This window comes from Globicephala melas, chromosome 16 (assembly GCF_963455315.2).
Source record: "Globicephala melas chromosome 16, mGloMel1.2, whole genome shotgun sequence".
Lineage (NCBI taxonomy): Eukaryota > Metazoa > Chordata > Mammalia > Artiodactyla > Delphinidae > Globicephala > Globicephala melas.
Genome location: NC_083329.1, coordinates 68,360,120 through 68,373,873, shown reverse-complemented (window position 1 = coordinate 68,373,873; position 13,754 = coordinate 68,360,120). Strand labels below are relative to the sequence as shown.

The following is a 13,754-nucleotide window of genomic DNA, read 5'->3' as shown; positions in this document are numbered from 1 at the left end:
CCATGGCTCACGGGCCCAGCCGCTCCGCGGCATGTGGGATCCTCCTGGACCGGGGCACGAACCCGTGTCCCCTGCATCAGCAGGCGGACTCTCAACCACTGCGCCACCAGGGAAGCCCTAGTTGTTTTTAATTGAAACGACATTATAATCAAGCATATGCCTTCCATTCTAAAGTAATAATTTTAATTACTTTATAATACTTCCTAAGTACATAATTTTAACACCACTGTAATCAAGATTTGTGTTTTACTTAAATTTAATTTGTCCATGTTTCTCTAAAGTATTCATAATTATAATTTTTAAAGCTGCATAACCTCTCAGAAAATTAATTCAACACCATTCACAAATTTTCAGACATCAAAGTTGTTTCTTTTCTTCTTCCTTAGTAGGACTTAATGAACAACTTCCTGCATGTAACATTATACCTTTAATTTTTCTATCTGCAGGACTATCTGGCTCATATTAAGTATCTGATAAACACTGGGTGAACTGACTATAATTTTTACTTTCTTAAGAGTTATTTTATAAGGATAATTTCCTAAGAGTAGAATTAATGAATCACAGAGTAGAAACTTCTTTATGGTCCTTACAAAATAATACTTTTCCCCAAATAATGTCATTTTATGACCCACAAGAAATGAAAGACATGCTCATTCACTGGAATCCTTTCCAGTATTAGACTTTGTCATTTAAAAAATTTAATACTTTACGATGTATAATTTGATCTCTTAAAGTGCTTCACCTTCCTGAGAAATAATAATCCTGAAGGTTTATTATCTTTACTACCATTTCATTATTTACTGAAGTACAAAGAACTGTAAAACTTAAATTCTAATTCTGAAAACTCAATTGTCGATATGTAAAAACTCTGTAAATGAATTTATGTGAAAGCTCATTTCATATCTGGAATGTGGCATATCTTCACATTTCAGTAAAATTTGGCTGAAGTCATAATCTAACCAAGTTTGGCAATGTAAGAGACATAAATGTAAGTTTGTCCCAAAGAGAGGCGAATTCTGTTCTACTTTGAGAGGGTTTCTTTCAGAACAGAGAGCAACTAAAAAGTATTTTCACTAGGCAAAAAGCCTAAAGGAAATATATTGATGAAGGTTCACATGTTTTTTTTTTTTTTTTTTTTGCGGTACGCGGGCCTCTCACTGTTGTGGCCTCTCCCGTTGCGGACCACAGGCTCCGGATGCGCAGGCTCAGCGGCCATGGCTCACGGGCCCAGCCGCTTCGCGGCACGTGGGATCTTCCTGGACCGGGGCATGAACCCGTGTCTCCTGCATCGGCAGGCAGACTCCCAGCCACTGCGCCACCAGGGAAGCCCAGTTCACATGCTTTTGATCTGATCGCAATTCCTGGTCAAACCAGAATAACTTATCTAGCGAAGGAAAAGTTGCATTGGGAAGAAGAAGTCAGAGCTTCCTAAAAGTCATTCCAGAAATTCAGATAAATTACTGTAGATTGGCATATTTAGTTGAAAATGAAAATATAAGTTCATTTCCCCCCATGACAACTTAAGGAATCACATTTGTATTTGATTAGAAAGAGGGCATCTATTATAAACATTTTTATTGTTTGTTTTTGACTACTTGTCATGTAAAACTGATAACTTAACAAACACATTTTTACCACAACTGGCTGATGATGCTCTCTTGTCCTTTGATCTTAGCATAATAAAGTAATAGCCTGGAAACTTGCTATAACTCCCAGTGGGGTTCTTTTTCACTAGCTGGGATAGAGTAAATCTATCACTTTAAAATAAGCATTTCCTCACTGTCTAAGATGGGTAAGGCACTGTGCTAGAGTCCTAGGGTGATAGAGATGACTAAGACGTGATCCTGTCCTCAAAGAACTTACAATCTAGTAGAGAAAGACAGACATGTAAACAAATAGGTATAATACAAAGCAGAATGTACTAGTTGTTAAAATAAAGATACAAAAACAATGTTCTACAGGAGCAAAAGATGGTAAAATTAATTCTGGATGGGGTGATCTGGAAGGCTGGGTCAGCAGAAAAGGAGTAGAAAACTCAGCCCCTTAGAAAATGCAGCAGTGTTACAGCCCAGCTGGGTTAGGGTCGAAGCCCCACTCCCCACAGAAAGTTTTCCTAAAGGAGATGGAGCCAGGGCCCTAACCCAGTTAGGTAGGCGATTCGTTGATTTCAATTATGAATGCAACACTTTCTTTCCCTGGTGCAGATAAATGTGATTTCATGAGTATTTTGCTTCATTAAAAAATAAAATTTTACAACATATTAAGTAACTTACATAAAAATGTAAGTTACCTTGGCCTCCATCATCAAAATGGCCTCAGGTGGTACCATGATCTTACAGGACCAAGCCAAAAAAAAAAAAGACACCACTTCAGCATTTTACATATGTGGTGCTCCAATACATGTTCTGCTATTGATATCCTGGGAAGAAAGATGAGGAGATAATTCCAGAGAAGTAACCTGGGTATTATACTATCCCACATTTTATTGCAGTTTTATTTATCTTTAAACTTTTAAAGTAAACTTTAGAATAGGTTAATGAGATAAAAGGGGTTTTTTTGTCCTGTCATGATTCCAAAAACCAGCAGGTATATTGCTGGTTTCCACTGATTTCTTAGAATAAGAGGGAGAGTAGATAATATAACCAACATGTAATATTTAACAGATACCATACAAGGTGTGAAACAACTGGAAGGAAGATAATACAAACATATGTTTAAGTACAAAGGAACAGGAAAGCAACTATCAGGTGCACAGAATTACAAACATTTAATTCTCTACAAAAATCTGTAGAGAATTAAAAACAAGACTAACTTTCTACTGTGTTTCAGCCTATTACTACCTCATATGTATCCCTAAAATAACTCAAATTTGTATGTATAGTATTTCATTATGCTATATGAATTTAAAAATTCTCAGTTTCATAACTGCTGCTTGTAGATTTCCTTAAATAAGCCTCATTTTACTGAACAGATAAACAAGACTCTTAGTCACATGTATTATAATAAATGAATATTTGCAAAGTCTTATGAAAGTTAAAATGATTATTTTCTAGAGTATACCATGCATTCTGATTTTAATTGTTTGTTCTATTAATTTTTACACCCCCCTGAAACAAACAAAAGAAATAGGAAGAAAGGAAGACACTTCCTGACTATCTGAATTAAGGAAGATATCACATAAGACAGACTTTCTTTAAATACAAACATACAATTCAAAAAGACTTTCTCTCATAAAACTAGCTGAGCAAACCACGAAACAAATACGACAAAGAGTTACAGTATCTGTAATAATATTTTAAAAGTTCATAATATTAGAAAAACACAAAACCCTAATAAGTAACTGAAAAAAAGTTCACAAAAATACAAGTTCCTAATAAATATGAGAAAGTACTCATCCCATTAAAGAAATGCAAATTAAAACAATAAAATAGTATTTTAAAATATCAAATTAGCAGATATAAAAACAATAACATTCAATTCTGCACTTCTTAAACTGTAAAAATCCTCCTTTTCCAATGTTTGTTTGGGTTTTACAAGATGTTCTGAAAATAAGTAATCAATGCTTACAGGCAGGGTTGGGGGGAGTTGGGGGGTTAAGGTCAGGGTGAGATGAAAACACTCATACACTGGGGACAATAGTAGTAAGCACAACTTTCAAATAATTTGTGGAGAGTATTAGCATATTTTTAGATTTTTCTTGTTTTCAAGTTCATACCCTTGTGACTCTACGACCGTGAATCTAAATTTTAAAAATAATCAGATTCAGACAAAGATTTACATATTTATAATGATATTTATAATCACAAAAAATTAGAAACAACTACAATACCAAACCTTAGGGAAATGGATCATTATAGGATCAAATATTATGCAGCCTTTAAAAATTGAGGACAAATGTATAGGATAAAACATTAAGTAAAAAAAACCCAGGATCTACAATTTTAATGCAGCTTCAGCTAAAACTATGATTAAAAGAAGCACAGATTTTGTATCCTGCTGCTTTTCTGAATTGCCTTATTAGCTTTAATGTGTGTATATGCGTGTGTGTATGTGTGTGTGTGACCACACAAGGTCATACCATCTGCAAACAAATAATTTTACTACTTCTTTTTCAATTTAGATGCTTTTTTTCCCCCTTGTCTAAGTGTCATCCTTCTCTTCCGGAAAAGCTTCCAGTTTTTTCACAATTGAGTGGGATGTTAGCTAAGCAGAAGGATATAAAATCAGCACATGGAAGTCAACTGCATTTCTATACTATAATAATGAACAATCTGAAAATAAAATTAACAAAACAATTCCATATACAACAGCATAGAAAAGAATTAATTACCTAGGAATTAACCACAGAAGTGAAACACTGGTACACTGGAAACTATAAAACACTGCTAACAAAATTTAAAAGAGACATAAATAAATGGAAAGATATGTGTTCATGGACTGGAAGGCTTACTATTGTTAAGAGATCAATACTATCCAAAGCGATCTATACATTCAATGCAATTCCTATAAAAATCCCCATGTTTCTTGCAGATATAGAAAGATCCATCCTGAAACTCATATGGAATTCTCAAGGGACACCAAACAGCCAAAACGATCTTGAAAATAAAAAAAGTTGAGGAACTTATACTTCGTGATTTCAAAACTTCCTACAAAGCTTCAGAAATCAAAACAGTGTGGTACTGGCATACAGAGAGACATAGAGACCAACAGAACAGAATAAAGAGCCCAGAAATAAAATCTTACATATACAGCAAAAGAAGTTATGACAATAGTGTCAAGAACATTCACTGGAGAAAGGACAGTCTTTTTAACAAATGGTGCTGGGAAACTGGATATTCACATACAGAGGAATGGAGTTGATATTATATTATATAATGCCCTATACAAAAATTAACTCAAGATGGATCAACAGCATACATGTAAGACCTAAAACAATCAAACTCTCAGAAGAAAACATATGACAAAAACTTCATGACTCTGGATTTGGCAGTGATTTCTTGGATATGACACCAAAGGCAAAGATAATAAAAGAAAAAAATAGACAAATTTAACTTACTGAAAAATTTAAAATTTTGTGCATGGAAAGACATTATCACCAAAGTAAAAAGACAACCCACAGAATGACAGAAAATGTTTTGCAGATCAAATCTGATAAGGGATTAATATCCAGAATACTACAGAGAACTCCTAAAACGCAACATAAAAACAAACAACCCAATTCAAAAATGGTCAAAGAGGGCTTCCCTGGTGGCGCAGTGGTTGAGAGTCTGCCTGCCGATGCAGGGGACACGGGTTCGTGCCCTGGTCTGGGAGGATCCCACATGCCGCGGAGCGGCTGGGCCCGTGAGCCATGGCCGCTGGGCCTGCGCGTCCGGAGCCTGTGCTCCGCAACGGGAGAGGCCACAGCAGTGAGAGGCCCGCGTACCGCAAAAAAAAAAAAAAAAAAAAAAAAAAATGGTCAAAGAATTTGAAGAATCATTTTTCCAGAAAAGATATACAAATGGCCAATAAGCACATGAAAAGATGTTCAACATCACTAATCATTAGGGAAATGCAAAGCACAACAACAAGGAGATAGCACCTCATATCCATTAGGATGACTATTATCAAAAAACTGAAAAAAAAAGCAAGTGTTGGCTAGAATGTAAAATAGTATGGCTGCTCTGACAGTATCCACAAAAAAATTAAGAGATAGAAGTATCATATAATCCAGCAATTACACTTCTGAATATTTACTCCAAAGAAGTGAAAGCATGGTCTCAAAGAGATATATGTACCCCCAAGAGCACAGCAGTATTCCTCACAATAGCCAAGAGGTGGAAGCAACACAAGTGTACACCAACAGACAAACGACTGAATATGATGTGGTACATACATACAATGAAATATCATTCAGCCTTATAATATAAAGGAAGGAAATTCTAACACAGGCTACAACATGGATGAACACTGCAGACACTGTGCTAAGTGAAATAAGCCAGTCACAAAAGAACAATACTGTATGATTCCACTTATATAGGTACAGAGTAGTCAAAATCATGGAGACAGAAAGTAAAATGGTGGCTGCTAGGGGCTGGGAAAAGGGGGGAATGGGGACTTGATGTTTAAATGGTACAGAGTTTCAGTTTTGTAAGATGGAATAATTTCTGTAGATTGTACAACAATGTGAATGTACTTAACGCCACTGAACTTCACACTTAAACGTAAGTAAAATGGAAAATTCTATGTTAAGCACATTGCACCACAATTCAAAAAAATTATTTAATTCTGTGCTTGAAAAAAAAAGGCAGAGAAATATAATTTATAAGAAAATATGTCAAAGAATTAAGTTAGATATTCCTTGGAAGCCAAAATAGAATGATTATGATTTTCTAGTTTATACCATTTAGCACTTTCCAAGTTTTTAATAATATGTACTTGTTTTTATATTAAAAAAAAAGTTGAATTTTAAAAAGAAGTTTGGTTCTTATTCAAGTAGTTCTGTGAGGTTAAAAGATTTTCAACAGAAACAAATTTCTAAAATTATGATAAAAATTATTAAACAGTATTTCCTAATAGAAATTTTCTCCCAAATCAGTAATTTACAAATATACATTAGGAATTCACCTTAATTTTAACTCTCTCTCATAAAGGGCAAAGATTTTTCTAAAGTTCTGTTTATTCTTTAACTATGACACTAAGGCATATTTTTTGGTATTACTGATATCACTGCTTCCTGCTTTTGAGACTTTTCATACAAAATTCACGTATATGTGATAATTACAGATTTTTTCCAATTTTTGAGTTAAGGTTTAGAGAATGAAAAAGCATGCTAGTCACGATTTTAAAAAACTTCATATTAACAATCCAACATATTCATTCAACAAATATTTTTTTAAAATCTATTATGGATAAAATTATCTTCTTTATTTTCCTAGAGTATTCAAACTATCCTATCAAAACTATAACTCATAAGTATCACCTTTCATCTTTCCATATTATATTTTCTTTTTAAAATGCCATTAATTCATTTCATCATCTCTCTCCTTCCCTCTCTGTCTTTGCTTTTTAACCACTTAACTCCTCAGACTTTTAAAGGGTTAACTAACTAAAACAGAAAATTTTTAAGCACTACAATTCTCAGCAAGTAAAACTATCCTTGTAAGTAGTTAATTTATGTTGAAAAAATCTGAAGTACCTACCCTGATAATATATATACCAAATACATGAAATAACGTTTCAATGGCTTTAACATATTTCTTTGATATTAATGTAAGAAAATTATTTCATTCAAACAAACTGAATAAATATTAAATGCCGAACACCCTGCCAGAAAACAGGGATAACAATGGTTAAAGAGATGTGGCTTTTTTCCCACAGAATTAATGATATTGTTGTTAGTATGTTTCTTTTATAAAACTCTGCAAACTAATTGAGAATTTATTGAAATCTACTATTTTCTTAAATGGAATACCTCCTGATATGAAATAATTTTACTTATTACCTTAACATCCACAGTTGACCCTTAAACAACATGGGGGTTATGACCTGACCCTCCGTGCAGTTGAAAATACGTGTATATAATTTTATAGTTGGCCCTCCATATCTGCAGTCCCCCATCTGCAGATTCAACCAGCTGTAAATAGTACAGTACAGGGGTATATATTTATTGAAAAAAATCCATGTATAAGTGGACCCCACAGTTCAAGTCCATGTTGTTCAAGGGTCAACCGGAATTTCACATTAAATATCTGCTATTATCCACAATGACTCACTCAATTTTGACAAAATTTAACGAACTAAGGAAAATTATATGCTACTGAATGATTTATAAAAAGTACCCTCTTATCGTTCACCTACAAAGTCTCATTCAACACAGTTCTTTCACACTGCATACAAATCAATCAAGTATCTCTCAGCAGTTGTCAATTCATGTTTCCCCTAGTTGAACAGAATAAACTATTTATGGACTAAATATGCTGAAAGAGTACTAACAAAAAGACACACAGAATTCTTTAACAAAATGAAAGCAATATTTTGAAATATCTGCCAGATACTTCCGAGCCTCCTCAGGAATATTAACCTATAATCACTAAGATAAATCTAAACTTATATTTAGCTCTTATTCTTTTAAAACAAACAACTGAAAATGCTTAATGAAATAGGAATATAGATCTTACCAATGCAGGCCACTGAATCTGTTTGCTCTTTGATCCCTGAGTCTGGCTAGGGTTGTTCCTTCTGGCCCAGATTAAGTGGTATTCCACCAAGAAGGTTGAAAAATCTTCATAAACTTTAACCCACTCTCGTTTATCCCACTCAAGATGATCAAATTCCACATACACCTATGGAAAAGAAAACATAAACTCCATAAACAACACAGAATGTGATATTTTAAAATATAAGCCATGAAGTTAAATTAGAAAAGCCATTAACAAATTCATTATTTGAATTAATATTTCTCTTAAAAATCATTATTTATCTAACATTTCCTTAACCAAATTATAACCCTTACCTATTGTATGGCAGGAAGATAAACTGTAAGTTTATTAAGAAAAGCAATTTACACAATATTGGTCAGTACAGACCAGGGAATATCTACTAAAAAAATACTAAAGAACTATGTTGATACTGATGATTCTAGAAGCAGAAGTCAGGAAATGTTTTCTGAGGACCAAATAGTAAATATTTTACGCTTTGCAAATCATATGGCCTCTGTCATAACTACTAATTTCTGACTTTGTAGTATCGAAGTAGCCACAGACAATATGTAAACAAATGAGTTTGGCTTTGCTCCAATAAAACTTTAATTACAAAGACAGGAGGCAGTGCAAGGATGGTTCAACATATGAAAAATCAATCAATGTTATATACCTCATTAACAGAATGAAGAAAACTATATGATCATCTTAACTGACAAAGAAAAACCATTTGACAAACTCAACACCCTATCATTATAAAAATAGTCAAACTAGGAATAGAAGGAAACTACCTTAACTTAATGAAGATAATAATGGAAAACTCACAGCTGAATCATACTCAATGATGAAAGACCAAAAGCTTTTCCACCAAAACAGGAACAAGACACGCGTGTTGTATTTGGAAAACTGAAGCTGACGCTTCTATGCTAAGTCATTCAATCATTCAACTCTTCTTTCCCCACTGTCATCCTTTTCATTCATAGAGCTGTGCTCCCTATTACATTATGAGTTATGCTGGAGGCCGTCTTGTTCTTTTTTTTTTACCACCCATCTTTTGCTCCCTTACACCTGAAGTGTTTCAGTTTCCACTTATTTAAATTCTGTTTGTTCTTCTGGCCTTGTTCAAGTTCTTAGAGGATGTTTATAACCCCCACTTCGATTCAAACATTTGAACATTTACAAGCAGTTTTTTTCCCCAGTTTATATTAGTATATAAGTACAAGCTCGCTGAGGGCAGAACTGTTTTAGTGTTCACTGCAGTGCTGCATACATACAAAGTGCTTAACAAATATTACGTATCTCCTGCCTCTTGCAGTCATCGACTTTTAAACATGGAGGCAAACTGCTAAAACATATGTTTGATTTTGAGATATCTGAGCTACTGCCCATTAGGAAGCTAGTTAGATATGCTTACCTATTAGAATTGGGAAAGAGAAATACATTGTTCAAGGATTTAATCTCTGTTCATGGTTATCCACATGAAGGCACAGAAGAAGCTCTGTTGGCTTCTTCTAAAAATGCATCCTTAGGGGTTGAGCTGAGGTCCAAATGGCGTTATGCAAATATTTCAAACTATACCACTTTCTCCACTACTTTAAATCTTTCAAGATTCTCAATTACTCAATTGTGGTGTAAATGGGTTTTGGGAAACTCCAGGAAACTGAAGCTGAGATAAGGCTCAGGAAAACCTTAGCACTATCTTTGCTTTCCCCTCCTGGACAGTAATATGGTCTTGTTGACAAAATATTTCAGCCAAGAACCTAAAGAACCAAGGTTTATAAACGTCTCTTTATCTAAAAGGACATATTCAATGTAAATGCAAAGCCCTTGATATAAAATTAAAACTTTCAGCTTGAAGTGAACTTTCTAAACTCATAGTTTATCTTGCATGGACAGTGTCATGGGCAGTTTTAGGAAATCTGCTAGGACCTTGGGGACAAAAGGAAACTAAAACTAGACATTCTGCTGCTTCTTTGCTATGCAGCCAATTTACCTCCATACTATCAACAATAGTGAAGAATTTGAGATTTGACTGTAGACAGACAGGTAAGTAGGTAGATAAACAGTTAGACAGTTGTGTGTGTGTGTCAATCTCTTATTTTTCTACAAAATAAAACAATGACCAGTAACTAGGAAAAGCCCCTATTCTTTCACAATATATTCTATTCAATGACATTTATAAAGAAAATTAAAGTCACACAACTGTTTCTGCTGTAAAAATCAAATGATGTAAGACAAATTTAGTTATTTTTACCATGGTTTCAATAATAATAATGTTGATATTATATCAATTTAGTGCAATGCAGGCCTCATCTTTTTATTTACTGCAAAGGAAGGGTGGGGATCTACATAATGTCATGTGAGAACTACGAAGAGTTCCCAGGCCTGATTCTGCCAAAACCAACCAGCCACCACAGGCTAAAACTACTTAGACTCTAAGAATCTTTAATGTTAAAAATAAAAGCGTTAGACTACACTAACATTTCTCAAAATATAATCTATATTATAGAATCATCATTTCTTCGTATATAAATAAGCATTAGGGAAGCCAAATAAGTCATGCACAAAGCTCAGGAACTAATAAGTTAAAGTAACAAATGTCTAATTTTACCAGAGGTCTTCTCAAGTCTTTTAACATGCCAGTGTTCATTATGCATTATTAATAATAAGGGAGTTTATACCGTGAGATTTTTCCCAATTTCTTTGTCCATAAAATCTTCTATTATGGGGTACTTAATAGTTTTCTATAAAATAGCAGTAGGTGGAAAAACAGACTAGTTTTTTCACACAAATTACCTGTCTACAAATTGATATAAATAATTTGGTAATAAGAAATCAAGGGAGAAGGAGAGGAGGGAGATTAGCAGATGCAAACTGGATATTATATATAGGATGGATAAACAATAAGGTCCTACTATACAGCACAAGGAACTATATTCAATATCCTGTGATAAACCATATGGAAAAGAATATGAAAAAGAATATATATAAATAACATACATAACCTTTTCAAATAGCTTTTATAAACAAACAAAAAAAGAAATCAAGGGGGGGCCAAAACCTGGTCATCTCTGCCCAAATACTCAAGGAGGTAGGTAACTAGATAGTAAATTAATGGGGTTTAAAGTGTAATACAGTAAATGTCTTACTCAAAACATTTAAAAAATGCCCTATGCCTTTATAAAATCAGAAATGTTTAACTATGGCTTATTAATTCATACATGTTAAAAATTAAATTATCAAATTAAAATGGTAATTATAGCAGATTAGGTTAGTTTACCTTCCTCTCTAATGAATAAAGCATATTTATTTCAAAAGATATTTTGTAAGCAGAATTTTATATAAAAGTAAGTAATGAAATAGAGGAATACGATAAATCAACAAAGTAATGTTTTTATTATTACTGGCTTAGAGTCGTATTTAAAATAAGTTTTCTAGATTATTGGAAGAAATTGTGAAAAAATTAAAATCATTTGGTGACTTCATTTATTAGTTAAGACAAAAGAGACATTAGAGAAAATAATTTCATGTAAATTATATAAAATAAGGAAGCTAGGTCTCTTTTAAATTTTATTTTACAAAAAACATAAACAAATGTAACCATAATTTTAGGTTACTTCAAAAGTTTACACTTTTATTAACATTAAAAAGGGTCAAAATTAATAGGCACTCATGAACTAGCCCAAGCTTAAACAAAGGGTATGTTGAGCAATAATCAATAAATCTAAGAATTATTTTAAAGAAATAGGTTGATCTTAGAAAATAATGAACTGTAAATTTAGAATTAAACCTGAGAAATAGTCTGACATAATCCAAGGTATAAGCAGTTTGAAACAATGTTAAGTGGCTTCTGCTATTTCCTCTCTTTTTTTTATTACAGCCATCCTAGTAGGTATGACAAAATCCAACATTTTAATAAACAAGTATAATATTCTGTGTAGTTATATTAAATTTGCTATGGTGAACTAAAATTAAAATCATAAGGACAATTCTACAGAGGAGTCCAATACATATTCACACTAAAACAGTATATTACTGTAATGACAATCACAAGTAAAAATTACAATACACATTGTGATATATAAATCTAGGTTCTGAAAATTCTAAAATAGTCTGGGGATCACAGATAATCATTCATTTCCCAAGGGGCATTCAAACCTCTATCAGAGTTAACAAGTATTATTGATAATGGAAATAAAAGCAATACCAGTAACAACAAAAACAGCTAACACTTCAATAGTGCCTGCTATGTCCATATATTAAGCTATTTAATCATTACATATACCCTGTAAGTAGGCACTATTAGGATCAACTTTTTCAAAAGCAGAAACTGAGATACAGAGAAATTAGTTGCTTAAGGTCAAACACCTAGTAAATGATGGAATCAGTGAAAACAATAAGATAGCTTCTAAGAGGCTTCACAGTTACACAGCAGCATAGTCCCTACAAGGTGATGCACACAGCAAGTGATAAATCACTTGAATAGAGAGGGATGTCTGGGTAGCTGACTCCTTTGTGGCGTAAAGGTAGAAGAATGACACACTTAAAATGGCCTTAAGATTTTCCACAATGAGTCTGCAAGTTAGAGCCCTAGGGGGCAAAATGAGAAAAAGGGTCAAACAAAGATAGCAAATAGTAAAATAAAGGAGACCAAGCTTGCTTTCAGTATCTATATTGTTTAATAAAAGAGACTAAGCGTGCTTTCAATATCTATATTGCTTACTCCTCTTCTCTATGAATTACTTACCTACTACTTGGTGAATAACAAGATGCATCAAGAAATGCAAACTATTCAAAGATGCTTAAGTTACACTTACCTTCTTTACATCTAATGAAAAAGAATTATATTCCCATCATCTTCAAAGTTCCTTATTACATTATATAATTCAGTATATATACTACTATCTTTTGGATAAATTATGCATAGTATTTAACATAATATCATTGATGATGATGACTGTCTTAGTCTGCTTGTGCTGCCTTAACAAAATACCATAAACAACAAAAACTTATTTTCTCACAGTTCCAGAGGCTGGAAGACTGAATAGAGCAAGGTCTGCTTATGAGGAGGACTCTCTCCTTGGTTGTAGACAAGCTGCCTTCTCACTGTGTGCTCACATGACCTCTTCTTTGTGGGAGCACAGACGGTCTCTTCTTATTAGGGCACTAATCCAATCATGAGGGTCCCAGCCTCATGACTTCACCTAACTCTAATTATCTCCCAAAGACCCCATCTCCAAATACCTTCACATTGGGAGTTAGGACATATGAATTTGGGGGGACACAAACACCAAGTCTATAACATTAGTAATGATAGCAGCAGCTAAAATTTGAGGGCTTACAATGTGTTGGGTAAGGTTTTACAAAAGAGAAAACTAAGGCATAGAGAAGTTAAGCAATTTACGGCTTTTGGACAATTATTCAAATGACACACAACTGAAAATGGCTAAAAAGGACAAACACCATCAGTTCAGCTCTTTTTTAGCATAAGGAGGCATTTTAGAGACCACAGTAGTTTCTAGACAATATAAAAGATGAGGAAGAGAGAGAAGGAGCTTTACCAAACAAGGAGGA

General features: G+C 33.6%; 1 protein-coding gene across 5 annotated transcripts in view; it reads right to left on the bottom strand.

Annotated features, from left to right (window-relative positions):
• The window catches only part of JMJD1C (jumonji domain containing 1C), a 307,273-nt gene that overhangs the window by 168,601 nt on the left and 124,918 nt on the right, over positions 1–13,754 (bottom strand). For all 5 annotated transcript variants that reach the window (XM_030848211.2, XM_030848207.2, XM_060286515.1 and 2 more), the window contains exon 2: positions 8,160–8,324. Coding sequence is in view for 4 of the 5 variants with exons in the window: in XM_030848207.2 (XP_030704067.1) it covers positions 8,160–8,324 (165 nt within the window). In the remaining variant the exon portion in view is untranslated. The remainder of the gene's footprint in view (positions 1–8,159; positions 8,325–13,754) is intronic.